Source organism: Anser brachyrhynchus, assembly GCF_964034855.1.
Source record: "Anser brachyrhynchus genome assembly, chromosome: 20".
NCBI lineage: Eukaryota > Metazoa > Chordata > Aves > Anseriformes > Anatidae > Anser > Anser brachyrhynchus.
In genome coordinates this window covers 6,404,587-6,432,578 of record NC_137713.1, presented here as the reverse complement: position 1 = coordinate 6,432,578, position 27,992 = coordinate 6,404,587, and the positions used below count along the sequence as shown (strand labels likewise).

General features: G+C 43.4%; 2 protein-coding genes across 14 annotated transcripts in view; both read left to right on the top strand.

Annotated features, from left to right (window-relative positions):
* The window catches only part of RABGEF1 (RAB guanine nucleotide exchange factor 1), a 34,908-nt gene extending 31,571 nt beyond the window's left edge, over positions 1-3,337 (top strand). For all 9 annotated transcript variants that reach the window (XM_080562977.1, XM_080562976.1, XM_080562982.1 and 6 more), the window contains one exon: positions 31-3,337. In XM_080562977.1, coding sequence (XP_080419103.1) covers positions 31-429 — 399 coding nt within the window. In that variant the 3' untranslated portion in view covers positions 430-3,337. The remainder of the gene's footprint in view (positions 1-30) is intronic.
* Positions 3,338-4,761: 1,424 nt separating this feature from the next.
* TMEM248 (transmembrane protein 248) lies at positions 4,762-25,061 on the top strand. Of its 5 annotated transcripts, none has more exons than XM_080562986.1 (7): positions 4,762-5,045; positions 14,244-14,418; positions 15,101-15,386; positions 16,627-16,777; positions 17,557-17,740; positions 18,197-18,340; positions 19,104-25,061. In XM_080562986.1, exons 2-7 carry the CDS (start codon positions 14,260-14,262, stop codon positions 19,122-19,124), a joined length of 945 nt encoding a protein of 314 aa, XP_080419112.1. In that variant the 5' UTR covers positions 4,762-5,045; positions 14,244-14,259; the 3' UTR covers positions 19,125-25,061. The 5 variants fall into 5 exon arrangements, with proteins under 5 accessions (XP_080419112.1, XP_080419114.1, XP_080419113.1 ...); XM_080562988.1 differs by lacking the exon at positions 4,762-5,045 and adding an exon at positions 5,356-6,493; XM_080562987.1 differs by lacking the exon at positions 4,762-5,045 and adding an exon at positions 8,615-9,112.
* The last annotated feature ends 2,931 nt before the right edge of the window (positions 25,062-27,992 follow it).

Below are 27,992 nucleotides of genomic sequence, written 5' to 3'. Positions count from 1 at the left end.
GCTTGCTTACTTACTCTGTTTTGTTCATAGTGCTGCGCTGTGGCCTTCATTGAAAAACTGGATGCTCAGTCTTTAAATCTAAGCCAAGAGGATTTTGATCGTTTTATGACTGGTCAGACATCCCCGAAGAAGCAAGAATCTGACAGCTGGTCACCAGATGTGTGCCTGGGTGTTAAGCAAATGTATAAAAACTTAGATCTCCTGTCTCAGTTGAATGAGAGACAGGAAAGAATTGTCAGTGAAGCCAAGAAGCTGGAGAAAGACCTGATAGATTGGACTGATGGAGTTGCAAAGGAAGTCCAAGATATTGTTGAGAAATATCCATTAGAAATTAAGCCAAAAAATCAAGCCTTAGCAGCTATTGACTCTGAAAATGTGGAAAATGACAAGCTGCCCCCACCACTGCAGCCTCAGGTTTATGCAGGATAATTATCAGTGTTAACTTTGAAGAGCGTCATTATTCTCACCTAGTACTATCCCCTTCTTGGAAAGGGAAGTAAATTCAAGGCTGAAAATCAGATGAGCTTAAATCAGTACATTTTTAAAGGTACATTTTTTGGTTAGGTGTAATAAATTGTATTTATTTTAGTCAATTAGATTTCTATTAGGCTTTTGTGAGTTTTTGAACTGAATTTAAATTTTCTACACAAACAGTGTAATTTTTAAGCAACACTCGTCCATTGACATATTTCCAGAAAGCTTCCTTCTAGGCATGCACTTAAACATTTTTAATAATTAGTTTAACTTAAAGATCTCGAGTTCCAGCAGAAACTTGAAAGATACCAATGTTAGTATGAATTTATTCTGTAGCTGTAAAGATGGAATATATATTGTAAAATATGTAAAATTGTAAATAGATTTAAAATCTAATGTCTGGGTTGTGCATGACATCTTGTGTATTAGTGAAAATGATATGGAAGTGTTCACATTAGCACCTTTTGGTTAAATCACATTGCAGTATAAAGGCAAGAACACTGTTAGTGTTTCAATTAGCTAGATGGTGTAGCTGATGAATCAGAGAGGATATTCTTGTAATGATTTGAGTTCACACTTGTTATCGCCATCTAAAAATTGACTTTTCTTCATGCAAACGTTCTCTCTGTTTTGTCAGTATACCTGATAGCCTTCAGTGGTGCGCATCAGTGCTGACAGCACTTTTGAAGAGAATGTTGAGCCAGGCTTCAGAAATAGGAGGGAATGTGTTTAATAAAAACTGCTTAATGTGGAACTAAAGGGGGAGGGAAGGAGGTAATGAAAGAATTGTGCCAAAAGGGGCTTGCTTTTCTGGCATTGCCTAGTAATTTCCATCACTGGGCTACGTCTTGATTGATTTTTTAACAATCCTGGTCAATAAATAAGTTCATATAATTGGAGACTGCTTTTTAGCAGAAGTATGAGCCATTGCTCTGAGCAGAAAAGTGCACTTTATTTTCATGAAACATCACTGTTCAGATCTTTAGTGACCCTCTTTAGCAAGAGAAATTACCTTGCTAAAGAATTAAACATTGCGATAACTACAGCTTTATGTCGCTAAAAGTCTAGATCAGTGTATTTCGGGTTAAGAGTAAGAGCTCATTCTGCAAAAAGTAACCTCTTGCAATAGAACTTTTTTTTTATGCCAGTGAAACATTTTATATCATTTTAAATATCTCAGTTAATCCAGTCTGCCTTGACTTGTTAGTGTACCTGAGATATCTAGCACAGAGCTATTTAGCTTGAACTAAAATGTTAAGTTGTTACCATCAAGGAGGAAAGTACCTACCTCTTTTATGTTCCACTGCTTTAAAAATAGATACTTTAAATTTGCACTGCAATAATTTCAGACCAAAACTGTGTTTTGTTCCTTTTTGTCAGCTGTGTACAAACTATGCATTCCTAGTGTTTCAGAGATAACCGGTTACTCAAAATTCCTGTGATAAGGTGAGGCAATGAGCTTAGTCAGATCACAAGAAATTGGATTATTTAATTTACACATGTGCCACTTGCCCGAATTGCTTAGGATTTGACCAGTGCTTGCAGTAAATAATACTGCAAAGTCTTTCTTTGTTTTATAAACACTAGGTGCTAATTCTGATATCCAGGTACACAGGTTGGGGGGTGGGGATTAGCTAATTAGCTATTGTATAAATTGCCATGTTTAAATAAACGTGTGTACATTATGCCCTTGTTAATGAGTTCCTAAAAATCTTGTCACTGGGTTTTGTTATGCTGTTAATGATTAATGTGAACATAATTGTGACTGATTCTGGTATCTCTGTGTCTTGGGAGAGAGAATTCTTAGTCATTCAAGTGCAAGTCTAAGTAACAATGTGTTTTTCTTTGCAGAAAGATCATTGTAGTGATTAAGTACTTAAGAATGACTTGCCTGATGCATTTGTAACTAAAGTATCTCCAATTCATATGCCATCTTGTTATCAAGCCACTGAAGTGGGAGTGTTTTGGCAAACAAATCCTCCAAATCCCTGTAAGGCAGGTAAGATGGATTTCCATATTCCATCTAAGAGTCAGCAAGCAGGAGTAGAGCACTTTGCTCTCAGCCATTGTGTAGCCTGGGCAGCAGCAACAACTCTGGGAGCACCTCTCGCAGGAACTTGTGTTCTGGTGTTGAGTAACTAGTCTGCTGTAAGGCCTTGTCAATATTTTATTAGGTGAATGAACCCGTCTGTAGGTAAAACAATAAATGGTTTTGCCTAAAAGTAAGGTAGTTCAGTTGCCGGAGTAGTAACTGCAGAATCTCTCTCCAGTGTTTAAAATTCAGAATGGGCAAGCCACTGTGCTAAGTATGCTGAGAAGGTGAAGATGCTGAGCTGGAAGATGCCGCGTCAATTTGGGGCTCACCTGAATATAGATAATGAACTGTCTAGTACACAGTACCAGGTGGGGTTGGTGCTTGATACTGGGCATCACTGTACTATGAGATGCTCTGGTCCCACAGATGAGATTGAGATAAGATATGGTTAGACACTAAGATTGAAAAAAAAAAAAGTCATCTAAGTTATGAAATAGTAGCTATAAACGAGTTACTAGTGAACAGGAGAGTTTAATTGAAATATTGTCTTAAAGTGAATTGGAGTAACAGCTGTTGTGCTTTGGTAAGTCACAGTATCAGAATTTATTTTTTTTTCCTAACAGCCCACTGCTAGTTCTGTATTACTGAAAAGGAAGACTGTGCGTCTTATTACCAGGAATCAGAATTTCTTGTAAACTACTTTGCATGTGAGCTACCTATTTATTTTGATGTAGTAAAGAACCTATTTTGGAGTAAGTTCTGGTTAATTAAACTGTACTGTTTCACTTAACGGAGTTATGAAATTAAACTGATTCTTCTACCCAGTTATCAATGTTTACCAATCTTCTGGTATATATTTTTTTCTTGTGGCTGGGCATCTTATGATTCAGGTAGAGAAACACAGATAGAAGCTGATACGTATAGATATTTAACATTGATTAAAAAAAAAAAAAGAAAGTTTAAAATTGTTGGGGGGAGAACTAGCAGCATTCCATTTAACAAAGAACTGCACCTTGGAGGCTTATGCTATAGTGGCTGCAACAGGGGACAAACAGGTTTGATGCTTCATATTGGTGTGCAGCAGGACTGATTGTGTCCTTTTATCTACAGCCACCATCCTTTTGTTAGACCTGTACAAAACTGGTGTATGTTGTATGAGACTTTTTCTTCTTAACTGCCAAGAGAGGCTTGCTAAATATGCAGTGACACTACTCTCTCCTGCTTTCCAAAAGCCTCAGTCAAGGCTTTATGAAATGGTCCTTGACTAAGGAGAGAGTTCTGGGATGTCCTTAGGAAAGACACTGTGGTTGTACCACAACTATTGCAAGTACTTCTGCAAACTTTCCTTCTACCTTGACTAACTCATGTTTCATGAAGTTGGGTAGGCTTGCATCATGGAGACCCTGACTGTAAGTTGTGTAAGATGCCTAGCTGTTCTTGCTCTGAATACTGGGGTTACAGGGGAATGACTGGATAAAACAGCTTGGTAGCAGCGGAGGGCTGGAATTGCTGCTACCTCCTATCAGAAGCTAACAGCCCATGGCCTTGGCCTTTCATGAGCTGCCAGGCCTGGCTTATTCTTCTATACTGGGAGGTATTTCTGTATGTATTTATATACAGAGGGGTATGGTCCCCCCAAGCCTTCACATCCCCGGGCTGAGCAATCCCAGCTCCCAGCCCCGTGTCCCCACCACCCTGCTGTGTCGCTCCTCCTGGGCGCAAGGCTTCCCCTCCTCCTCTCATGCTAGAAATGTTACTGTGCTGGTTTGTTCTGTCAAGTCAGCAGCTTAAGGTTTTGTTTTGAACGCTTTCAGGTAGTGGACACCTTAAAATGTTTTTTTTTTTTTTTTTTTTTCCTGTTGGAACAAGGTGGGAGATGATGAGTGGCTGGGAAATGACACCACCGCCCTTAAGGGACCTAAGGCAAACAGGAGCCGGTGGCAGTGACCTCATCAAATTTCCCTTTTCCAACTGTTTTTTTGGTTTTTTTTTGAACGTATTGGACAAAATTCTCCCTCAGGGCCTCCCCGCCACCCTGAAGCAGAGAGCGGGGCGTAAATAGCGGGGGCACAACGCCTTTCTTGGGGGGCGGCGGGGCGGCGGCAGCAGCAGCAGCGTCGAAGCCGGCCGGCCTGAGGAGGAGGGAACCGGGGAAGGAGACCCCCACCCCGAGCCCTCGGGGGGGCTGCGGGCCGGGCTCCCCCCGCGGCGGGAGGCCTGAGGGGCCGGGCCGCGCCGTGCCGGCGCCGCCACAAGCTTGTCCCCCCCGCGCCACCGTCGGCGGGGCCGGCCGGGGTGAGAGGTGACGGCGGCGTCCCCGGAAGCGGCGGCAGGAGGAGGAGTAGCAGCAGCGGGAGGAGGAAGAAGAGGAGGAGGAGGCGGGTGTCTGGGCAGCGGCCTCCCCCGGCCCGTAGCCCCCCGTCAGGGCAGGAGGATGGTGCAGAGCCCGCCCCGCCGCCGCCGCTGCTGAGCTCCGGGCCTCCGCCCGCCCGGCCCGGGGGCCGCTTCTTCCTCACCCCGACCCCTCCGGGCGCCGGTAAGGTGGGGACGGGGCCTGGGGGGCCGGGGGGATCCCCTCTGAGGCCTCCTCGGGGCTCGGGGGGGGGTTCTGCTGGGCCGGTTGTGACCCCCCCCCGGGGACCCCGAGCCCCCGGTGAGGGGGGGCTGAGGTTGGGGTGCAGCCCCCGGCCTGGGTCGGGCACCGGGGGGCTGGGGGGCGTCCCGTGGTGCCGTGCTCTGTGTGCTTTATCGCTGCTTCTGCTCTAGTCCTTATCCTAAGGGTTTATTTTTAATTAGATCTTAGCACGAGCTTTGTATGCTTGCTGTCGTACCAGGAAAAATAGTAAGAAGGAGTAATTCCGGTAGCACTACCGATATTCCTGTTGCAAAACAGTTTCCTTCGTGGCCTTTTCCTATTCGCTACACATCCCTATTTTATTCTTTTCTTGGTTTACCTTGCGCCTGAAGACGTTGTTTTTCTTTAAGGATAAAATTCCTGCTGCACCATGGCAAGGATATGGCTGCTGGGTACCTAAAGTTGAATTTGAGCTGTGAATCTTAGCCGTAGACACGGGCACCCCGGGAGCCATTGGTGCCTGACAAGGGACAGAACTGATCGCTGCACGGGCTTTTTTGTTTGTTTTAATTCCCCTTTGTTTGTTTTTTAAGGGCTTGTCTTCTCAGGGGAAATTTAATTGCGTAGTTAGCTCTGCCCACGTTATTATACAGTTGATCCTGGTAGACAAACCTTGACTCTAGATATGAATTATTAAGAGTTACTTTCCACAACCTCATTGGGCTTCAGGGAAGTTTTATGGTGCGTGGTGTATCGTGAAATGGGAACGGCTCCTCAGGCCCGTCTTTTCTGGTAAATCATTAATGCCTCTGTAGAAGCAGGTAAGGTCAAGGCAGCGGTCACCTGTCCTCCTGCTCCCAGCTGGGGTGTGCGGAGCTGGTGCGGGCTCACCCGGGGAGCTGTGCCGCTTCCCTGCCTGCTCTTCCCTGGGCTCCGAGAGGAAGCTGGTGGCTGCAATCCAATTTCTGGTCAGCAGGTGTCCGCATAACAGGGGACAACTTTTGTTGGCAGACTGAGCGGAGATAGTATCGAATTGTGCCCGAGAGCCCTTACGCTCTTTGACCCTAGGTTTAGCCCCATCAAAGAGGATTAAGACCTCAGTGGCTTTGTTCCTTCCCATGAGTTGAGGAGTGGCTCGAGGCCCGAGGAATGTGATTCTTCTTTTCCACTTGAAAGACAAGGACTTGAAACGCCGCCTGATGACACAGAACAGGCTCTGTGCTCTGCCAGGAGAAAGGCGCGGAGCCGTGCTTGCATCCGAGGGCAGTGACAACCAGACCTTGGTGTCCTTTGTGTTGAGCCGGATGCGCCTGGCAGCAGACAGGACACTGGTGACTCCATCGCCCCCGGACGGGTTTCGTACCACAGGAGTGCAGCTCCCTCCTTAAGCACTTGCTGACGGTGTTTCTGTGAGCATCATCTTTATTTTTTATTTAAAAATGTGCTTTTTTGAAGAGAAATAATGCTGCTTTATCAAATGAGCCCTTAAAAAAGTATTAATGAAAACCCTTGGTGTCACAATTTCGTTGCTTTCCCCAAATTTCCCCTTGCCAAAGGCATGGAGGTGTTGGGAGTGTTATTTTCGAGAAGAGCATTCCGAGCAGACCTGTCAATAAAGCAGGTTCCCAGAAGTCAGAACTCCCAGGTTTTGTTTTATAAGAGAACTCGCATATGCCCTGGCATGTCGAGGTTTGGTAATTACCTATCTGGAAAATGGAGAGACTGTTCTTCCACGAGTCTGGGTTAAGCAAATTAAAGTTGTATTTCTTTCGTCCACGGGCGTGAAGTACACCGGCGTGGTAACGTTACTGCTGGGTTTCTGCTTTTTCAGCCGGTGCCCAGTTTTTCAGGTGTTTCTGCTGCTATTTGTGTTCTTTCCTTCAGTAGTGGCCACTGGCTCTCTTTCTACTCCTTGCCCAGTCAGTAGTACTCCTGTAGTACTCCTACACGCAGAGCTCCGCTTTGCTATTCCCACTAAAGCTGCCATTTCCTTGACTTGTCACTCATTTTCTGCTTGTGATTCAAGCTGTGTATCTGTCTGGGTCTCTGTCTCATTACAGTTCTCATTACAAACAACAGTTCTCATTACAGACCGTCTGAAGAGCCTTTTCCTGGCGTTTTTCTGTACTTACCCTGCAGAATCCCATACCACGTTCCTTAATGTGTAGCCTTAATGAAGTCAACGATTAACCTCCTTCAACTGGCTGCTAAACCAGTGTGTGATTATTAAGCTGTTACTGAGACTTTTCATTACTTCCTGAGCAAAGCCTTGCGGCGAACTGCGCCTGTTTGGCTGTGGTGGGCTAAATTTGCTTTCTGGTGGAAATGTATAGGATCCACTTCCAGGGGACAGCCCCTATAGAAAGGAATCGTTTTAATTTTGCTTTCCTCTCCCAGGTTCTCATGCTGAAGAGCAGTAACTGGAACAGCTTTTTATTTTTGTATTTTTTTTAGACTCAAGGCCTTTGACGTTGTATAATGCTTTATATATATAATATACTATATATATAGTATAATATATGTTATCCTGCAGTCTGTGTGATGTAGAATATGTCATGCTGTAAGTCATGGCTTTGGCTTCTAAAAGTTGGAAGGCTTTAAAGATGCCCAAGCCAGAACTCTTGCATACGAAAACATATTTTTCCCATCACACAGACTCAATTGGCAAGCAGCGCTGCCTTTATACAGTTTGGCAACAAAATGTCTGTTTTCAAGCACAGGTTAGGTTTGCTTTTGTTTTGCAGCTGGGTGTATTTTAAATCATGTTTTTCACTTTTAACAATGGTCAGAATTCAGGGTTCATTGAACCGGCGAAAGAAAAGGCTTTCTTCGCATTGTTTGTGTTTCTTGGCTCCTGACTTTTCTACTCTTCTGGTTCTTCTTCTTTTTTAGCTCTTAGCATTTAAAAAGAAGTATTTTGAACTTGTTTGCATTTACGCAATGTTTTTTTGGCATTTACTTCTTGAAATCGTAAATTAAGATGTAAAACATTACCTTTGCCTTCCCAGGAGCATTAAGCGACACGCCGTGTGCTTGTGTTAAATCCACCGCAGGTGTTTAGAACTCCAACACGCAAGTTTGTTGGGCAGGGCTGCTCAGTACATGGATATGTCTCGCACACAGACATTTGGCTGAGTAAAAGTTGATCTACAAATTTTCCTTGTTATTTTTTAACTCATCTACCTTTAACTCTGCTTTCTGTCTTTGACAAGAGTTACATACGGGAACTTGGGGGTGTGAAATTCAGTATTAATTTCAATCTTCGACTTTCCTATCAGTGTGACCAGATTGCCTCCCTTCCTTGCCTTTGTTTTATGGGTAAGAGAGCTGAAATGTTTGCTGTTTTTGTAGCTCCTGGGGATGTTGAAATGTTTAATTATGCTTTGAAAAGTGTTTCGAGGGGTGGAAAAAAACCACTTTGTGCAAGTAAGTCCCTGGGCTCTCACACTTTTGTTAATAATCAGCTTCCCAAATGGCTCTGTTATTGGATTAGATGAGGAAATAACCTCCTTTGCAGCAGGTGATGCTCTCTGGCTCATTCAGTGTTGTCCAGCGCCTTCCATCTGTGCTCTTCGTGTGGGCAGAGGACCGGGCTGTTTTCTTGTCACGAGAAACAGTGCTCTGTGCTTTCTGCTTCCAGACTCTAGGAAAGCGTTTGTTTGCTTTTAATCAGTAAACATATTTGTAGGATGAAATCGGTCAGAGAATGAGCCACGGACTGGCCTGAGCTGATTCAACATCACCTCCTCCTTGCGCAGCCCTGAGGGCAGGGAGCCTGTGCACCTCTGCCTGGGCGCCTTGTGCTGATATTTTGGCTGCAGGGGTTGAAGGATCCTAGGGGATGTTTTTGTCAATTTTTCCTCTTCCTCCACAAGTCTTGCTCACTGCTTTTCTACTTTGAGAAGACTGATGGCATTTACTAGGAGTCTCTTCATCTAATTTTGTAACGCTGGAGGACCGACGAAGGGGAAGAGGATCAGCTGGCTGATAAAAGTGCTTTGCCCTGGAGGATTCTGCTCAATCCCAAGGTAGAGATTTTGGCATCCCTTAGGAGCTAGCCCTGCGTGCCCTCTGCTGCTGGCGGAGGTCTGGGGCTGTGCGATTGCATCCCGCAGCGTCTCGTTATGGTTCCCGAAAGCTGAATTAAAGCAGCTGCATTTGCTTGCACCTCCTGTTTTTTCTGTAGATATCTGTATGGAAAAGTAAGTCTTCCTATGAAGTTAGTGGGAAAGCTCTCTTTCTCCCAACTGCATATTTTATTAAAAATAGTGTATTGTGAAATTCCAACAGAGATGGAAATCTATTGATTAGCTGTCCCCAACTCCTGGAAGAAGCTGCCCGTAAAAGCTGCTGATAGCGTATGTAGTAGCAATGGGTAGTTCGTTTCAGGGCGTAAAGGGGCAGCCCTCTGGCGAGGTTAGACACTTTTTAATTTTAAGTTTTACCCTGATTTTTTTTTCCTTTTTAAAATGTGTGAGATTTTTACCTGTTCAGAAAGTGGGAGATAATAATTGGTGTTGCTGTGCGAGCCAGCAGAGGCCTGATTTCCACTTGTCGGATCAGCTGAGGTTCCTTTCGCTGGTTCCGTTTGATAGCTTGGCGATACCGGATTAGAGATAAAGACATTCTCATTAAGTAGTCTTTTTAAGGCTTTGACAGAGCACTTTGAATACTCTGAACTTTAATAGGCAGCTTCACAGTTAACACAGCTGTGATCTATTTTGCTTTACCATTTTTCAGTGTGCTTAAATGTGTATATTTACTATTTTTAGCGGTTTAGGTGGTAGAGATCACATTCTGTTCGTTGAGAAGAAAGCCGAATTCAATTAAAGATATCTTTAGTACCTGCTACAGTTTCCTGTTCTTAAATGAGAGGCGCTTCAGTCTGAGATCAACGCCATGGCTTTGTTTGCATGTTACTTATGGGTGGTTTGCTAGGAAAATCGCAGTTCGATTGGTTTGTGTTTGAGCGTTTTCCTGGCACGCAATGTTACTTTCTTTCAGGTTAACCCCGATGTGACCCATTTCCTAACCCCCCCATTGTGCTACTGGTAGTGAGGCGTCTTTGAAAACCTAATTGATAATAAAAATACACGGAACTGCACACAGGGAAGATGAAATGCTCTGAAGTGCAGGAAGATGCAGGCTTGGGAAATATGCGAGGTCTCAATGCAGTGCCGTAGGGATGGGTTAGCTCCAGCCTGCTCCCCTTCTCTTCCACCCACCCTTTTCTTCCTTAAGACCTTCCAGTGTTGGTTTTTGTTGTTGTTGCTTTAAATATTTAGCCCCCCCAGATATTTTTCTTCTGTGGACTGTAACTATCTTGTATGCGTAAAAAGAAGGGGAAATATTTTTACGGAAATCGCTTGATTTTAAGCTTTCTGGTGGAAAGATAGCAACATTTTGGCAAGAGATATAAAAATTACGTTGTATGTTTACTTTAATCTCTTGGAAAATCATGTTTTGTTTTTCCTTTTGGCAACTGCAATTTTATTTTTAATACCTGCGTTAGTACACCATGTTTTTTGTTGATGTTGTTATGAATTCAGCTCCTTTGATATTAAGCCCCGAGAAGAGAATTTAATACTTCTGCTGTGACTCATTTCATCGACCTTTTGCTCTTTGCAATAGACTTCAAGATTTTCCCGATTTGTAATTTATTCTCGAAAACCTCACAGCTCCGTTTCAGAAGTTACCTTTTCCTCATCCCCTGTCACACACGAGGCAGGAACAACTGATAGCGTTGCTTTCCTGAGGCTGCTGTATTCATCCTTGAGCTATCGTGGTGGAAAACTCCCCCAGATTGCAGAACAGGCGACTATTTACTTATCTTTTTAGATGGTTAAACAAGTCTCCTTATTTTTTTTATATGGTTAAGCAGGTCTGTGTTTGCCTGGGACTCTGGCATGCTAACTGCTCTTTCCATCCTTCACCATCTTTATCGTTTTAATTCCGTAACAGACCATCCCAGGTTTTGCAGGGATCTAAAAGCGCGCCGCCTCCGCAGCTCTTGTCCCGCGTTCCCCGATGAGCACCGTCAGCCAGAACTGCCCGTGTTGTCCCGACGCCTACACCTCAGCACCAGGCAGCTACGTTGGAGCTGGCGGCCGCTGTTCCGAGCTGGCACTTCTCCTTCCTCCTCTTGCGCTCCAGCCACTTGTTAGGTTGGTCGTGGATATTTTTATTGCGCAAGCATTAAAAGGCTTGGGCAGAGTGGAGTGAGGCAGACAGCAGCCGTTAGGGCCTCTCTCTAGATTACTTATTTAGCTAAAAAGAGAAACCCGATCTTGCTTCCCTGACCTGCCAGGAGGTAATAGCATTCCGTTTCTTTTCTTAACTGTGTGAAAGAGAAATAAAAGTTTCAATGGTATCCTGTAGGTTATTCATTTACACAGAGGAAGCTGTGAGTTACGAGGAGAGCTGGTAGAGGAACAGCAATTGTGGTATATTTCTGACAGGTCTTAACAGAAGGGAGGAGTGTAAGTGTGTGGACCATTAACCAGCCCCCTAAAATGCCATAGGAATATACGTTTTGATTTATGTGCCCTGAGCCGTTTCACGAGTTCTTTGATAATTAATGCTGTTCGAGCACTTTGTTCCCTAAAAAATCGGCAGCTCTCCAGGCAGCAGCTTGGAAATACTCCTCTTCGTTCTGGTTTGTGCTAGCCATGTCCAATTGCTGTTTTCACGTCAGCTCCGGTATTAAATCCACAGTCGTTCCCTTTTCTCTCGCAAATGCTCAAAAGGCATGTTACGCTTCGGAAATTGCAGCTTATAGCATTTTCTAATTGCTTTCAAAGCTGGTGACTTATGGGAGCATATTAAGCACCCGGCAGTTTAAAGCTGGTGATCTCTTACATAAAAATATTAGCCCAAATATTTTCGTACGCGTGCTTTTCAGCACATCGAGCTTTATGGCTGATTTTAGGCCCTGTAGTAAACACGAACGCTAATGGAACTGTTGGAAGCCCCTTTAAAAAGGGCTCGCAGCCCTGTATATGCTCTGGGTGACATTCAGCTTTGATTAAATGCTCTAATAAAGCCTGCATCTGTGTTGTTATTTTCACAAGGAAATCCAGAAGGGAACGCTGCATACGGCTCTGCTTTTGGGTTATCTTTTGATCTATTTCCATCTCAACATGTGTCTCCGATGTTTTTAGCTGGAGCGTTCGGGGGCTTTTAACTAGGGCTTGTTTAAGAAATTTGCTGCCAGTGACCAGACAGGAGGCAGGGCACACAGAATGAACCCAGCATGGTCCTGACTGGCACCGGCTCTCCCTTCCCCTCTCTCTCCTGCCCTCTCCTGACACCGTCGCAGGCTTGTTTGGCCATACTACGGCTGCTCTTGGGCAGACAGAAGTTCTGGTAAGGTGCACGTTCGTCTCACCTCCTCTCTCCTTCTTTTTCCCCTCTTCTCCTCTCTGCTGTCTTGGCACTGTGCTTCTCACGCTCGGACATACTGCATACTTCTGGCAGGGGGTGTTTGCAGTTTTATCAGTTTTTGCTGATAAAAAGCTTCCAGCTTTCCTGGTCTTTGCAGAGTGGATGGAAATTGGTTGATAGAGCAAAAAAGTAAACGCAGGACACGATCTTGTGCTCTGGAGCGAGCCCCGTTTCAGCAGATCTCATCGAGGAGAGCAAGTAGGTGCATGGGGAGAGTCCGGGAGAGCCGGCATGCACAGCTCCATGTCGTGCTGCTGCCACAGGGCTTCTGGTCTCTTCTCCAGACCCAAATTTCTCTTCTCTGGAGCAGTTTTGCAGCTTTAGTTGGTATTGCTTCTGTCAAGAATAACCGGAGCATTTCTGCCAGTAAAATATTGAGTATGCAAAAGTTGTGATCAGTGTACATTGTGGGATCTGAAAAAAAACCAACTTGAAAGTTTGTCTCGTGCACTTTTGGATCAGTAGATCAGATCACGGCTTGTGCTCCTCCAACCCTGTCCCTCCTACACCCCTGGGCTTACCGAGGCTTGGGCCGCGCTGCAGCTGGGAGGTAAATGACATGTGCTTCTAATAAGAGGCCATGAGAATCACACAGACCTGCAGGGAGCAGAGTCCCTGACTTAATTAAGGGTTATCAGATCAGTATGAACGCTCAAACTTTAACCACTGCAGTGCCACATCCTGTAGATACTTGTCCTGAAGCTTGCCACTTCCTATGAGCTTTGAGGCTGAGCAGCATGTAGCTAGGAACTGTTTCTGTCCTTCTGTTATAGATGGGGTTAAAAGCCTTTTCAACAGGATTGTAGGTAAGACAAAGGTAAAAGGTTTTCTTCGAGTTTTCTCCTTGCAGAGCTGCTGAACTAGGTGCTGCAAGGCTGCACTTTAACACTTGAATGTTTGCTTTTGACTGTGCTGGGAGATGGGGAAGCTGATACATTGAACTTAGCTTAAGTCTTTCTGCTCTGAAAATGGAAAAACAATTAGAAGAATCAGACTAAATACTACTTTTTGGATAAAAAACCAATGATTCAGTACGTTTCCTCAGCATATGTTGAGTCCTCTCTTTTGTTTACAGACTCCAGTTGAAGTTCTCTAGCTGCTGCACAAATTGGAGAGAGAAAGGAGCTGCTTTCTCCTCCCCTCTCGTGCTGTTGTTGGGTATTTCTCACAACAGGATTCTTGGTGCAGAAGCCCAAAATGCCCCTAGGCTGATTCTTGGATCCCGTTTGAAGGTCTTGTCCTTTGGGGCTAGGGATGGGGAGAGTGATGTTGTAAGGCTTCAGCCTCGGTTTTGATAGTATATGGGGAGTTCGCTTTGTAGGCTGCGTTGCAGCTCCATTTGCACTGTAATTCGAGGAGTCCAAATATTGCTGGAATTAGTCACAGAGCCTGTTCTGCCTAGGAAAGTGGGAAGGAGAAGGGATGGTATTATTGCTCATCAGCGATACCGGGCTGTGCTAGAGGTTGTCTTCACTGCTTAAAGTCTGTTGGTGATTTTTGAAGCTGAGAAGGTGAAATCGAGTGTGTTTTTGATTTGTGCTTTATTTGAGGCATACCGAGCCTGTGTTCAATGACCAGTACAGAGCTGTATAATTGAATCTCATTTTCGCATATGATTTCATTTTTTTGTTGTCAAACTTCCCTCTTTTGTGATCGACCGCCCCCACCCCACAGCACACAGCCCAGTCACTCTGCTGTAATGTTCTTTTTTTTCAGGTGAACAATCAGAATAATGTTCAACATAAACCTGTTGGAGAACCTGAAGGTTTACGTCAGCAGCCGGCCTCCGCTTGTGGTCTTTATGATCAGCGTAAGCGCTATGGCAATAGCTTTTCTGACATTGGGCTATTTCTTTAAAATCAAGGAGATCAAGTCACCAGAGATGACAGAGGTACGGTACAAGAAGTTCCCAGGTTGAACAGTGGGAATACTGATTTGAAATACATGCACAAAGCTAACGAGTTCCTTTTTCCCCCCTGAAAACCCTTTTATGGCAGTGCAAGAGTCTTATGGGAGATTGTTTTCAGCATACTTGCCACTGATTTTACAGGAAAAGTGACTGTTGGTGTGAATGCGTGAATAGTCTTATTTTAGTTTAAGGGTGAGGCCAAATCATCTGACTTGGATTTTCCCTGCCATGGCTAGGAGCCTTTTTTTTATTATTATTATTATTCCATGATGTCAGCTAGCTTGTTTGTGAAACTTCTGTTCTTACCTAGCGTTACTATTCTGTAAGGAGGAAAACCTTGTTGGAAACCGCTCGTACCCTGAGCGCGGTGAGAGTGGACCAAGCCAGTATATTTCTGGAGTTTCAGGAAGGGTATTCTGCTGCTGTGCCCAGCAGCGGTCAGGCAGTGGCTGGAATTGAACACTTCAGACTTTTGTAAACAACTTGTCCCATTGTTGAGATAGCCATGGTGGTGTTTGTGCTTGCTTCATGAGCCATGTGATTTAAGTTAACTGCCTTGAAACTGCAGGCAGGATAGTATGTAGCAAGGTCTGTGCTGCTGTAGGGAAGTGGCAACCAGAAGTTAATTTGCTAATCCGCTCTAAATCTTTGCGTTTGTTTGAAGGACTGGAATACTTTCCTCCTGAGGTTTAATGATTTGGACTTCTGTATATCTGAGAACGAAACCCTAAAGCATCTCATCAACGATACCACAACTCCAGAAAGTACCGTGACCAGCGGCCAGGCGAGATCTTCTACACAGTCTCCACAGACTCTTGAGGACTCTGGTCCTATAAACATCTCTGTTACAATCACTTTGACGCTGGACCCACTCAGACCATTTGGCGGATATTCCCGCAACGTCACACATCTAAGTTCCACAATTTTTGGACACCAAATCGGACTCTCAGGTATGCAGGACTTGACTTTTATAAGTTTGAATGACAGCTACAGGTAAATGAAAACTCTAGTTTATTACCAGTGAGATGAATCTTTTGCTTAGAACAGATTTATTGTGAGTGGAGTCGTGTACAGAGCCCTTCACTTGTTTGCTAGAGAAGCTTATCCCTGTGTTCAGAATGGAAAAAAAGTGCAGGTTTACCACGATTAGGCTTTGCAGTGTTAAGCAGTTAGCCTATAATGACAGTGGAAGGTAACTTTTAAGCCAAAAAATTCTAAGCAGCAAAATCTTCTAAAAGTGACTCATTGGACAATGGTGTCTCGATACATCTTCAAGTGCTGAAGCCACATTTTGAAGGCGTTAATGTATGTACTTTAGAGATCAAGTAGTGTATTGCCTAAAAAATACAGTTCATCTAAAATGCATACATAAATTTTAATATTGCAAACAGCAAAAAAAATGATTTAAATTTCTGTGGCATGAAGACCTCTTATTTGGCTGCCCTGACAGCTTTGACAGGAGATTAGATTGTTAGTAATAGAACCTCGTGGAATTTTAGCTCTTAGCCAGGGTTGCATTTTATAATAACGTCTGAAGGTGTCTTGAACCTCAGAGATCTGTAAGAAGACATTTGCCATGGCTGTAAATCTGTATTCTTGTATTTTATATTATTATTTTGTTACTGCTTTGTGTGCTGTCAAGTGCAAGTTCCATTTCAAGTAGCCTGGATTTATTTTCAGTATGAATATGTCCATATGGAGTCAGTGTTCACTACCTAATCTGCAGTTCAGTATCTGCTAGCACCTTTTCATCTGCACAAATATCTCCAGTTTGAAATGTGAGCTTCAGAAAAAGCAGATGTTCAACAACATCTTTGGCAGGAGAAAGGCTAAAGAAGTGTGATTTTACTTTCTAACAGAATTCTCAGAACATGCATGAATTCATTTATAAATAGGGAGGTATTTGTTTCTGAAAGGAGCCTGATGATCCCACTTCTTTTGGGGGCAGGAGAGATTAGAAAGACCAGCAGCTGTTGTTTTGAATTTTTTTTTGGTGCTTTTTGTTGTTTTTTAAACTTTTTTTTGCTTTCTGTGTTGATAATAAAGATGCTGGGTGACTTCAAAGGTACAGATTCAGGGTAATGTTGCCTTCTTAATCAATTGCACGCTTTCCTTATCCTAGCGATTGTTGCTCAGCTACTTTTGTGATCGGAAAACAGCTTTCCTTCTTTCCTCCTCTCTTTCTCAAAGGCAGAGAATCCCACGAGGAGATAAACATTACGTTCACCCTGCCGACTGCCTGGAATTCAGATGACTGCGTTCTTCATGGTCACTGCGAGCAGGTTGTATTCACAACCTGCATGACTGTGACAGCAGCCAGCAACGTGTTTCCTGTCACAGTGTAAGTGCATTTTAAAGTCTTTCTTAGACTGGTTGTTGGGTGATTAATTTCTCAGCTGCTTCTCTGAGGTTGTCACATCTGATGAATGTTGTTGTTGACTGTGGATATCGTGTACCTGCTTTCCTTCCCCTGCAGTAAAACCCTGTCTGTCTTGAGACTTTTGCTGTCTTTTAGCAATGCTAGATTTTTCTGTGAATGTTTTGTCTCTAGGCATACCTGCCTTTCAGCATGCAGCCTGTGATTTAAACTTCAGTAAGAACTATGGACTCAGTGAATATTTAAGAAAGATACCCTATAATTTAGTTTCACTACCTTGTATGAGAGCTAAGACTTGACTCTGAGGATCTTATCCTCTTCCCTACCAAGAGATGAACATAAGCTGAACGTTGCTTTGCTACCAAACCCAGCAGGTGCAGACCTTTCATCAGAATAGTTTCCCTTTTTCTCCTCCAGACTCCCTGACACTATTCAGTATACTCTGGAGAACCATCAGACAGGTTCCCATGACTGTATGAAGCCATATGAAAACCAGTATTTTTCTAATTAAGCTGTGGGGTGTTGACTTACTGGAACAACATTCAGTTAAATTTTAATGTTCGTATAGAAATCATATGTTTTTTTATACAGTCTTTTGGTTAAGACTTTTTTTTTCTGCTGTTTTGTAAAACTGTGTTTTATACTGCTGTTAAGAAGTCTGGGCCTGACTCAGTTCTGAAAGTTAGCCTTACTGAAGGCGGAGAATGGCAATTAAGGTGCTAATTATTTCTGTTTTTCTGCAGTCAGCCACCACATTGCGTTCCTGAAACGTACAGCAACGCTACACTTTGGTACAAGATCTTTACCACAGCAAGGGACTCTAATACAAAATACGCACAAGATTATAACCCTTTCTGGTGTTACAAAGGAGCAATTGGAAAAGTGTACCACGCTTTAAATCCCAAACTAACTGTTATAGTTCCAGATGTAAGTGCCACGGTGTTTTTTACAAGTTATGTTCAATAAATGTGGTTTAATGGAATATGGGTCCTAAAATGGTCAGATTTAGTGCTGTTTTACTATATTCAGTGCAGGGGCTGAAACAGAGTTGGATATGCCTCGCCACTGGTGGGCATGATGGTCTTCATGTAATCTCTATGGGCCTCACAGCTTTTAATAACCAAGTTTTATATTCTGAAATCATTTGACAAAAGGCAGTTCTTGTATATGGGAAGAGATCTCTAGTACAGAGTTTTAAGATGAAGAACATTTTGGTTCTTTTTGTGCCACAATTAAGAATCACTTTCATTACTATGCCATCTTTTAATAGGGGAGAAAGTTGATTCATGAAGTAATTTCTGTGCTGAACTGGTAATTATTGCTCTAATATTAAGTGTCAACTATTGGTGCATTGTCAGTAAATGGTTTTAATTTTCTGTGCAGGATGATCGCTCTCTAATAAACCTGCATCTCATGCATACCAGTTACTTTCTTTTTGTGATGGTGATTACAATGTTCTGCTATGCAGTTATTAAAGGCAGACCAAGCAAACTGAGGCAAAGCAATACAGAATTCTGCTCTGAAAAGGTGAGTTTGAGTAATAACAAAATATTGACTCTGTTAAGAAAACATAGCAAGCCTCCTTTTTTTTACATAGTACAGACTAGTTCTTATCTCTTGAAATGTAGGCCTAATTCCTTTTCAAAGAGACGTGGGTATTTTATCGTGGAGAGTAAAGAAGGGTTCTACAAAATACGTATATGTGCTGTGTAGATCCTCAGTTATATTTCTCTCCTCCAGAAGTGGATTATTGCAGTTCAATAAGTGCTATAACACAGCTCTTCTGCCACACTTCTGTTGTTATTCTCACTATTTTGTATGAAGCATTGAATAGATAGCACCAAATGGTTTTATTTACCTTTCATCGCAACAGACTGAAAATTTTGAATAAAACATGATACATAATTCTGATTAGCAGCCATTAGAATTACAAAAAAAAACAATCACAAAGGTATTGAAACAGTCATTATTCAGTATGCATTGGAGACATGGACTTTGCTTGAAGGATTAAATGTGAATATATTTACTGTGAAGTAGGAAATGAATGTTGGCACCCTTTGATCTTGATTTTTTTGTAGCATAAGCTGTTCTGTTTTGTATTGTTTTTAAATTGATTATGCTAAGAACAAAATACCTTCAGACTTGCTTTGATTTCCTTTCCAAGTTAGACTTTCAAGGTTCTTCGAAAAAGGCAAGGACAGATATGCCAGCTGCATGGAGATAAGCAATATCACTGTTACGGGATTAGGAATTTGACTTTAATTAAATGTTTTCTTTTTCTTTTGTTTAGGTTGTTTTGTCAGAAGCATAATCCATCCTCTTCTTTTACTGAGAATGACTGAGAACCGTAATCATTGCCTGCTGAACCCAGAATGGGTCTTAACACTCTGTGAATACATTATCTTGCAATGTTGGTTTATTCCAACCAAAGACATTTCAAGTGCCTGTAATTGATTTGTACATATTTATAAAAGTATATTCAGAATAGGTCAGATGATGCACTTGTTCCGCATTGTAGTGCGGCCAGAAACTTTCAGTCTTTACCTGTGGACATAGCCGAATGTTTGTGTAGATATGTTTAGTGATATGGCTACATATAGTCAGAGCAAGATATTTTTGTCTAGCTGCATCTGGGCAGGTTAAGATGCCTTTGCAAATGTCTCAAACAAAACAACGAATCTTTGTTTTTTGCCCAATGATATGTACAGTGTGTTTGAAACAGTATGCACCTTTGATATAATACTGCATTTCCAGAGCCACCAATCTACTACATGAATTAAATGTGTATTTGTGTGGCCTGATACCTTCTTCCATTTGCTCCTTGCTTGCAAGAAAAGATATGAACATTTTTAGATATTTTTTTTGAAAAAAAAAAATACATATACACATTTTAATAGTGCTGTATTTAGGACAAACTTGTGCTTTTATTCATAGTAAAAACTTAAGAAGTGAAGTCCCATTTTAAAATCTTTCTTATTGAAAACTGCTAAGTTTGATTATATCTTTTTTCATTTGGCCTGCTGAATGCCAGAGAATCAGTCAGCATAGAGACTATCTGGAAAGCTTTCTACTTGGCCTCCCATCTGCAGTCCTCAAACCCAGAATATGCATCTCTGCTGCAGAGCAGCTTTCTGTAAACATTTTTTTTTCTAGAAAGTGAAACTTGGTTAAAAGATGCATTGTATTAACTGTCTGTTGGGGCTCTGCACAGCCTTGGGCAAGTGCAAATAATGAAAGAAAAAGAAATCCCGTAGTCTGTTACTGACTCACTTTGGGACTCTCTATCCATCTCTGAAGGGCAGCTGAAAATGACACTTTATTAGCTTAGTCCAATTTCAATTTAATGCTGTGCACTCGGGGGAAGATGATGAGGAGTGAACTAGGACTGTTGCGATTAAGGTCAGAGAGACCACACAGTAAAATTCATACTGTTCTGTGTCCACTCTTAAATCAGAGGAGTTTTTGTGATGTGCATTTTTCCTTTCCTCATTCTGGCTTTTGCTGTTTCCTTCCAGCTTGTTATTTGGTAACCTCCTTAATTTTTAGGAGTCTGGATTTTCCTGCAGACATTTCCACCACTGCTTTTAAAATCTCACTGATTGCCTTAATTGACCTTTCATCTCGTCTTTGTAGAATCATAGAACGGGGTGGGTTGGAAGGAACCTTAAGGATCATCTAGTTCCAACCCTCCTGCCGTGGGCAGGGACGCCTCCCACTAGACCAGGTTGCTCAAAGCCCCATTGGGGCATCCACAACTTCTCTGGGCAACCTGTTACAGTGCCTCACCACCCTCATAGCGAAGAGGTTCTTCCTTATATCTAATCTAAATCTACCCTCTTTCAGTTTAAAGCCATTACTCCTTGTCCTATCACTACATGCCCATATAAATAGACCCTCTCCAGCTTTCTTGCAGGCCCCTTTTAAGTACTGGAAGGCCACTAGAAGGTCTCCCTTCTCTTCTCCAGGCTGAACAACCCCAACTGTCTCAACCTGTCTTCAAAGAAGTGCTCCAGCCCTCTGATCATCTTTATGGCTGTCCTCTGGAGTTGCCCCAACAGCTCCATGTCCTTCTTATGTTAGGGCCCCCAGAGCTGAATGCAGTACTGCAGGTGGGGTCTCACCAGAGTAGAGGGGGAGAATCACCTCCCTCGCCCTGCTGGCCACGCTGCTTTTGATGTAGCCCAGAATATAGATGACTTTCTGAGCTGCAAGACCACCATGCCAGGTCATGTTGAGCTTCTCATCCACCAACACCCCCAAGTCCTTCTCCTCAGGACTGCTCTCAATCTGTTCTTCACCCAGCCTGTGTTTGTGCTTGGGATTGCTCCGACCAGATGCAGGACCTTGCACTTGGCCTTGTTGAACTTCATGGGGTTTGCATGGGCCCACCTCTCAGGCCTGTCCAGCCAGGTCCCTCTGGATGGCTCCCTTCCCTCCAGCGTGTCGACTGCATGGCTTGGTGTCATCGACAAACTTGCTGAGGGTACACTCGATCCTACTGTCCATGTCGCTGACAAAGATGTTAAACAGCACCAGTCCCAGTACCGATGCCTGAGGAACACTGCTCGTCACGGGTCTCCACGTGGATATTGAGCCGTTGACCACAGCTCTTTGAAGTGCAACCATCCAGCCACTTCCTCACCAACCAAGCAGTCCATCTGTCAAATCCACGTCTCCAATTTAGAGACAACATCGTGCAGGGTAGTGTCAAATGCTTTGCACAAGTCCAGGTAGGTGTTGTCAGTTACTCTTCCCCTATCCACCAACGCTGTAACCCTGTTGTAGAAGGCCACCAGATTTGTCAGGCACAGTCTGCCCTTAGTGAAGCCATGTTGGCTGTCATCCATCACCTCTGTTTTCCACGTGCCTTAGCAGGGTTTCCAGGAGGATCTGCTCCATGATCTTGCCGGGCACGAGAGGTGAGGCTGACTGGCCTGTATTTCCCTGGGTCTTCTTTTTTCCCTTTTTAAAAATGAGGGTTATGTTTCCCTCTTCCAGTCAGTGGGAATGTCACTGGACTGCTACAACTTCTCAAATATGATGGGCAGTGGCTTAGCAACTTCATCTGCCAGTTCCCTCAAGGTCCACAGTTGCATCTCATCAGGTCCCATGGGCCTGTGCACCTTCAGGTTCCTTAGCTGGTCTCAGGCCTGGTCCTCTCCTACAGAGCATGGTTCATGGTAATCCCAGTCCCTGCCTTGGCCTCCTGCAACTTGGGTGGTGTGCCAGTGATCTCCTGCTAGTGAAGACAGGCAAAAAAAAGTCATTGAGTACCTCAGCCTTTTCCATATCCCGGGTAATCAGGTCTCTCGTTTCCTTAGAGAAACCTTTTAGTGCTGACGTACCTATAGAAGCTTTTATTGCTCTTGATGTCCCTGGCCAGATTTAATTCTATCAGGGCTTTGGCTTTCCTGACTCTATCCCCAGCTGCTTGGACAGTTTCTTTGTATTCCTCCCAGGCTACCTGTCCTTGCTTCCACTCTCTCTAGTCTGCTTGAGTTTGGCCAGAAGTAACTTGTTCATCTATGCAGGCCTCCTGCCCGACTTCCTCCTTGTTGGGATGCATCACTCCTGAGCTTGGAGGAGGTGATCCTTGAATATTAAGCAGCTTTCTTGGGCCACTCTTCCCTTCAGGGCTTTGTCCCATGGCCCTCTACCAAGCAGGTCACTAAAGAGGCCAAAGTCTGCTCTCATGAAGTCCAGGGTAGTGAGCTTGCTGTGGTCCCTCCTCTCTGCCATAAGGACCTTGACCTCTACCATTTCATGGTCACTGCAGCCAAGGCTGCCCTTGAGCTTCACATTTCCCACCAGCCCCTCCTTGCTGGTGAGGTCTGGGATAGCACCTCTCCTCGTTAGCTCCGGTATCTCTTGGGGAAGGAAGTTTTCGTCAACACATTTGTGCAACCTCCTGGATTGCTTGTGCCCTGCTGTGCTGTCCCGCCAACAGATAGCGGGGTGGTTAAAGTTCCCCCATGAGGATCAGGGCTTGCGGATGTGAGGCTGCTCCTGTCTATCTATAGAGGGGCCTCATCCACTCAGTCTTCCCAGTCGGGTGGCCTGTAGCAGACCCCTACTACAATGTCACCTGTCCTTGCCCTCCCTTTAAATGTGGCCCCCCAGCTCTCTGGCTCCTCATCCATCCCCACACAATGCTCCGTGCACTCCAGCAGGTCACCAACATCGAGGGTGATGCTCCCTCCTTGTTTCCCCCACCTGTCCTTCCTAAAGAGCCTCCATCCTTCCATCCCAACACTCCAGCCATGGGAGCCATCAGGCTGCTCCTGGCTAAATTGCTGGTGTCCATATGAAACAACAGCAGCAGATAATAGTCAGTAGTGTGTATGAGGCACGGTAGTCTCTTGGTGACATCCCTGATAGGAGCCCCTGGTAAGCAGCACACCTCTATAGAGTGGGTCACGTTGGCAGACAGGTGCCTCCGTACTTTGGAAAGTCACCTACTATCCCCTATTGCCTTCTTAGCCACACTGGTTGTTATACAGGGAGCAGATCTAGCTGCCTTGCTCAGCTCCAGCGTCTCTCCGGATGTGATGGGTCTTTCCCCTTCAGTGGAGCAGTAAAGTGGTTCTGCAAGGGCACCTCAGCCTTTGGGGGAAGCCTTTTCCTCCTGCTGGTCCTTGCCACTGCAAGCTTCCATCCTTCTGTGTTATTGGCCCCTCTCCCTTCTGTACGTGCCAGTGGGGGAATCTTTGGCTGTGTGGCTGCAGGTCCACTGCAGGCTGCACTTGGAACGAGCTTTCTAACTCCCTCTCAGCCTCCCTGATGTCACGCAGTCTTTTCACTGCCTTCTGCAGCTCTGCCACCTGCTGCAGGAGGTCCTCCACCTGGGCACACCTTTTGCAGGTAGGTCTGCAACCCGCATATATGCTTTTCTCTCTCTTCTTTCGGTAAATTTCACTCTAAAGTACACAAAACAAGAAAACCGAAGTCAATGTCTTACAGTCTTAATTATGCTGGCATAAGATTTTTAGTTTATTACACATAGACACTGTTGGGAATGGTACCCTACTGGTTTGTGGGCCTGTATCTGTAGGACTTCAGTATTCAGTAAGTTCATGACTCTTCAGAGCATTTGAAGCAAATAACCATGCTTTTCTGCAGAACCTGTCTCCATTCCAGAGTTTTGGTTACTTAAGTAGTGTTAACTAACATGCATTTTTCTCCAGGGATGTTAAGGTAAAGCTTGAGAGATGGCCTAGTTTGAAGTCTAAGGATAAAATGAAGCTTCCGTTTTTTCTCCTGATGCTGCTATGGGCTAATACTGCTTCACTAATGTGAGTCAGTGAAGTAAAACAGGGAGACAGCTTCTCCTGAAAATTGTCTGAGCTGTTCCTAATTTATGCATACCTAGCCTTCTGCATTGATAATGACTTCTAGAGTTGCCTACGAGGGTGGCTTGATCTCGGGACCAAAGGCAGGAAGAGGAAACCGACTGGGGTGGTGTTGCAAATTCTGGAAATACCTAATAAAAACCACAGTGCGACTCCTTTAAAAAAGCAAACCCATATCCTTTCTGTTTCAGCAACCTAAAAATCCACCTCCAAATGTCCTATTTATGAATTGGTCTGGTGGGGAAAACAGATTTTTTTTTTTAAATCAGTTTTGCTATTTGGTAATTAGAGGAGCCTGCTTTGCAATTTGTCACCCACTGCATTGAAATACAAAGAAATGCTAAGACTGTGACCAACAAAAGCAAAAGGGAAAATGTTAGAGAAATGTATTTTTGGCCTTAGTTTATCCCTTTGCACCCATGTATTGCAGCGGAGAGCTAAGTGTGTCCATCAGGTTGAAATGCTGTAATACTGAGGAATATTGGATTGTTCCTAGGCGCAATGTACAAAAATTAAATGCAGCCAAACAGAAGAGTAAAAACTTAATATTAAAGTTCAGATCATATTGATCTTTCCTTTTTTGTTTTCTTTTTCTTTTTAACTATGACTTGAATCAGTTTTGATTCTATTTGTACGTGTTTTCTTGTTCTTAGAAAGCTGCCATTTTCTTTTGCATTTTTCTTTGGCATTACATAGAAAATCTGAGCCTTGGTTTTCAACCCTCTGCAGGTGATTGTAGGGTTAAGATGGCTTTTTTTTGTTTTGTTTTGTTCTTACATTTCACTTGTCTTGTTGCATGATGGTTAATAGCTGATTTGGAAATGACATTTCTCTCCTAGATTAATTTTGTGTTTGTAAGATGTGCATATTGCTTTGCAGAATAAAAATGATGAAGTTTATTTTGTTGTCTTTATTTCTGCTAACCAGATACTATGGAGGTTTCATAAATCATTACATTACGTGCACTCTTGGAAGAAATCAGTAGTGAAAGTCTATAATTGATTGGAATTTCAAATCCTTTGTATGGTGCAGTAAGCACCTTTTTATGTGTTATGGGGGGGGGGGGGGGGGAATGCAGCTGGTTCCCATCATGACAAATGCAGAATTTGTGATGTTTTTCTTGGGACCTCATTGTCTTTCTGTCTCGTATCAGTCACTTGTTTTATTGATGCAATGCAGATTTCTATGCTGAACATACAGGTGGAGCACTAGGAGTGTGACAGAAGAGGACACAGAACAGCCTTAGCTATTTTTCTGAGACCAGTGTGTTGTTAATGGTCAAATGAGTTTTTATTCCATTCACATGTATTTCCCCTTTCAGAATCCCAAGAATTTCTGCCAAATGTCATCTGTCTTCTGTGTTGACGGTATTATTAGATTTAGCAGGAAAACCCCCAAACAGGTTGATTTCTTGCTGCAGTAAGGACCTCTGAGAGGAAGAGGAAGGTAGAAATAAGCACTTGTGATTGCTTCATTTTCAGGTTCCATGACAGTGCTAAGAGAAGTACTCAGTATGCCTTGATCATTATCATGCCCACCCCCTGCCTCCTTCCTACAGGTGCTCTGTAACACTCAGCTGAACTGAGACCAGATCCTGAGCATTCCAAAATGCTTGCAGGTGGCTTGAGATCATTGAAGGACATATATGGATGGCTTTTGAAATCAAGATAATGTAAGTCATTAAATTCTAGCTCCAGTTATTGTGCAGCTGGAACAAGTTGCACCTGCATGTTTTCAGTGCTTGAGGGAGTAGGAAAAACATACTTGGTGTTGCTCTTGGAAGCTTGTTAAAAGCTAGGCACTAAGTATTTGACAAGCACAAGGCCAGCCTGTCTTGCTTTGCTGGAGAATGGAGTTCAAAGCACTCACATAGTGCTCTAACATACCCTGGATGTATGCAGATGGTGCCTATTCAAATCTAGTGACAAATGGGAGCATTGTTTAAAAGCAAATCTGTGAAGTTGTTTTAGATTCTTTTTTTTTTTTTTCTGGGGAGAGAAACTCTGAGAATTAATAGAAAAAAGTGAATTTAAGAGAATAGCTTTGACAAATCCCCTTGGTTTGGCTTTAGGAAGTCTGGCTAGCTCTGAAATGTCTGCCCTGAATTAGCATTAAAGCCCCGTGTTAGCGTGGTCTCAACTTGGAGTTAGTCTGTCACTGTTTCAGTTAGCAAAGCAATCTTGGCCTGTGCTGAATTCAGTCCGTCAGCCAGCAGAGAGGAAGAGAGAGGTGCTAGGACATGTATTCACTTGTTTCCTGTTAAACAAACTCTCTTTTATAACTCCAGCAGCCACTATTTGGCAAATAGACACATATGTTCAGTGAGCTCTGGAGAAGTGCAACTTCCTTGAAGAAAATCCTGTTTTTAGAGCTATTAGTGCATAGAATTATACATGAGTAGACTTAAAGGAAGACCTACAGTGAATTTCCATTGGGGAAAATGTACTTAGTAAATGAACAGGTGATGCAATCCATTTTTTTTTCTAAAGTAAAGGCAAGGGACCTGCTGTCTGGAATAGCTGACAAGCCTCTTGCTTAGGGAAAGTCTTGCTGTAATTTAGTACCACAGTTCTTTCAAGGCCCTCTCCTGGCTGTTCGCAGCATGAGCAGCCTAAAAGTAAGTTTTAAGCAGGTAGTAGTACAATGGGAGAAAACCAGGCTGCTTTGCTGATGAATAACAGGACATTTCCAAGAGCCGGAAGGTTGGAAGGGTGGGGTGAGCAGAAGGGATTCGTTTGATAGCACTGTAATCAGGCTGTTTGCTCGTAACAATGGTGTTTGTTAACAAACAAACAACGGCAATGAAAAATTATGTAAAGCTTGCTCATCTGGAAAAAATGCACGCACCATGTTTGCAATGAGATTACATCTAGTGTTAGCAGGCAGCTACAGATTGGGATGAGAAGTACCATCTGCTGTCAGCAATGGCATTTCTTTAATCGGGCGCTTTGTGCCAAATATTTTGGTATTATGTGGAAGTATTGCTGAAAAGGAGGAACGGCATCTGTCTTCTTGCAGCAGTGCCTTCTTTCTGCAAGCAAATTTCCTTAGCCTTTTTTTTAAAAGAGTTTCAACGAAGTGTCCTCAGAAATGCATATGAATAAATGTGCTGAAATTTAGATTGCAATTTCTTTTCCATCCAGTGTTAATCAAAATATTGCTAGAGATGATTTACCTGGCAGAATGAAAAAATAAATCTGTAGCAAAAGGTAGAAAACTACACGTGTTAAACTCTTTGGGCCTGTCTGCCTTTAACCAGTTAATTCAGTGACTTTCAAACTTGATTTCTGAGCTGCACAAACATCCTCCTTGGAAGATGCCTGAGAACTTGTATGTACAAAGGTTTCTTTGTGGTGTCTGTTAACTTGGGTAGTCTTTCTGTTAGCCTTTGCCAACTTTTCAGATGTAGCTTGGGGACTGACCTTGAGGTGTCTGTTAACCCCATGCTGAAAACAACTCAGCTAAATAAATAGCAGAATTGCTGAGAACCAAGGTGCAAGCTTGCTGGATTTGGATCTTTGTTCAGCGCTGATGCAAGCAGCGTTCCTGTCCATCAGTGCACTGCACCAGCTCTCAAGAGAGCTGTATTTCTTGCTCTGCCTTGCTGGGTGACTTGGGCAGCTTGCTTTATGTTTGCAGATCTCGTTTTCTCCTTTATTTCTACAGGCTTTACAGCTGTACAAAGTGCTATGACCTTTACTGATATAAACTTAGGGAGGTTATTTCCTAACCTGCAAGACTTCCCAGCAGAGCCAATATTTGCTATCTATCTTTCAGAGATGTTTCTTTACAGGATGTTAAAATAAAAATTAGGCACCTATGTTAAAATA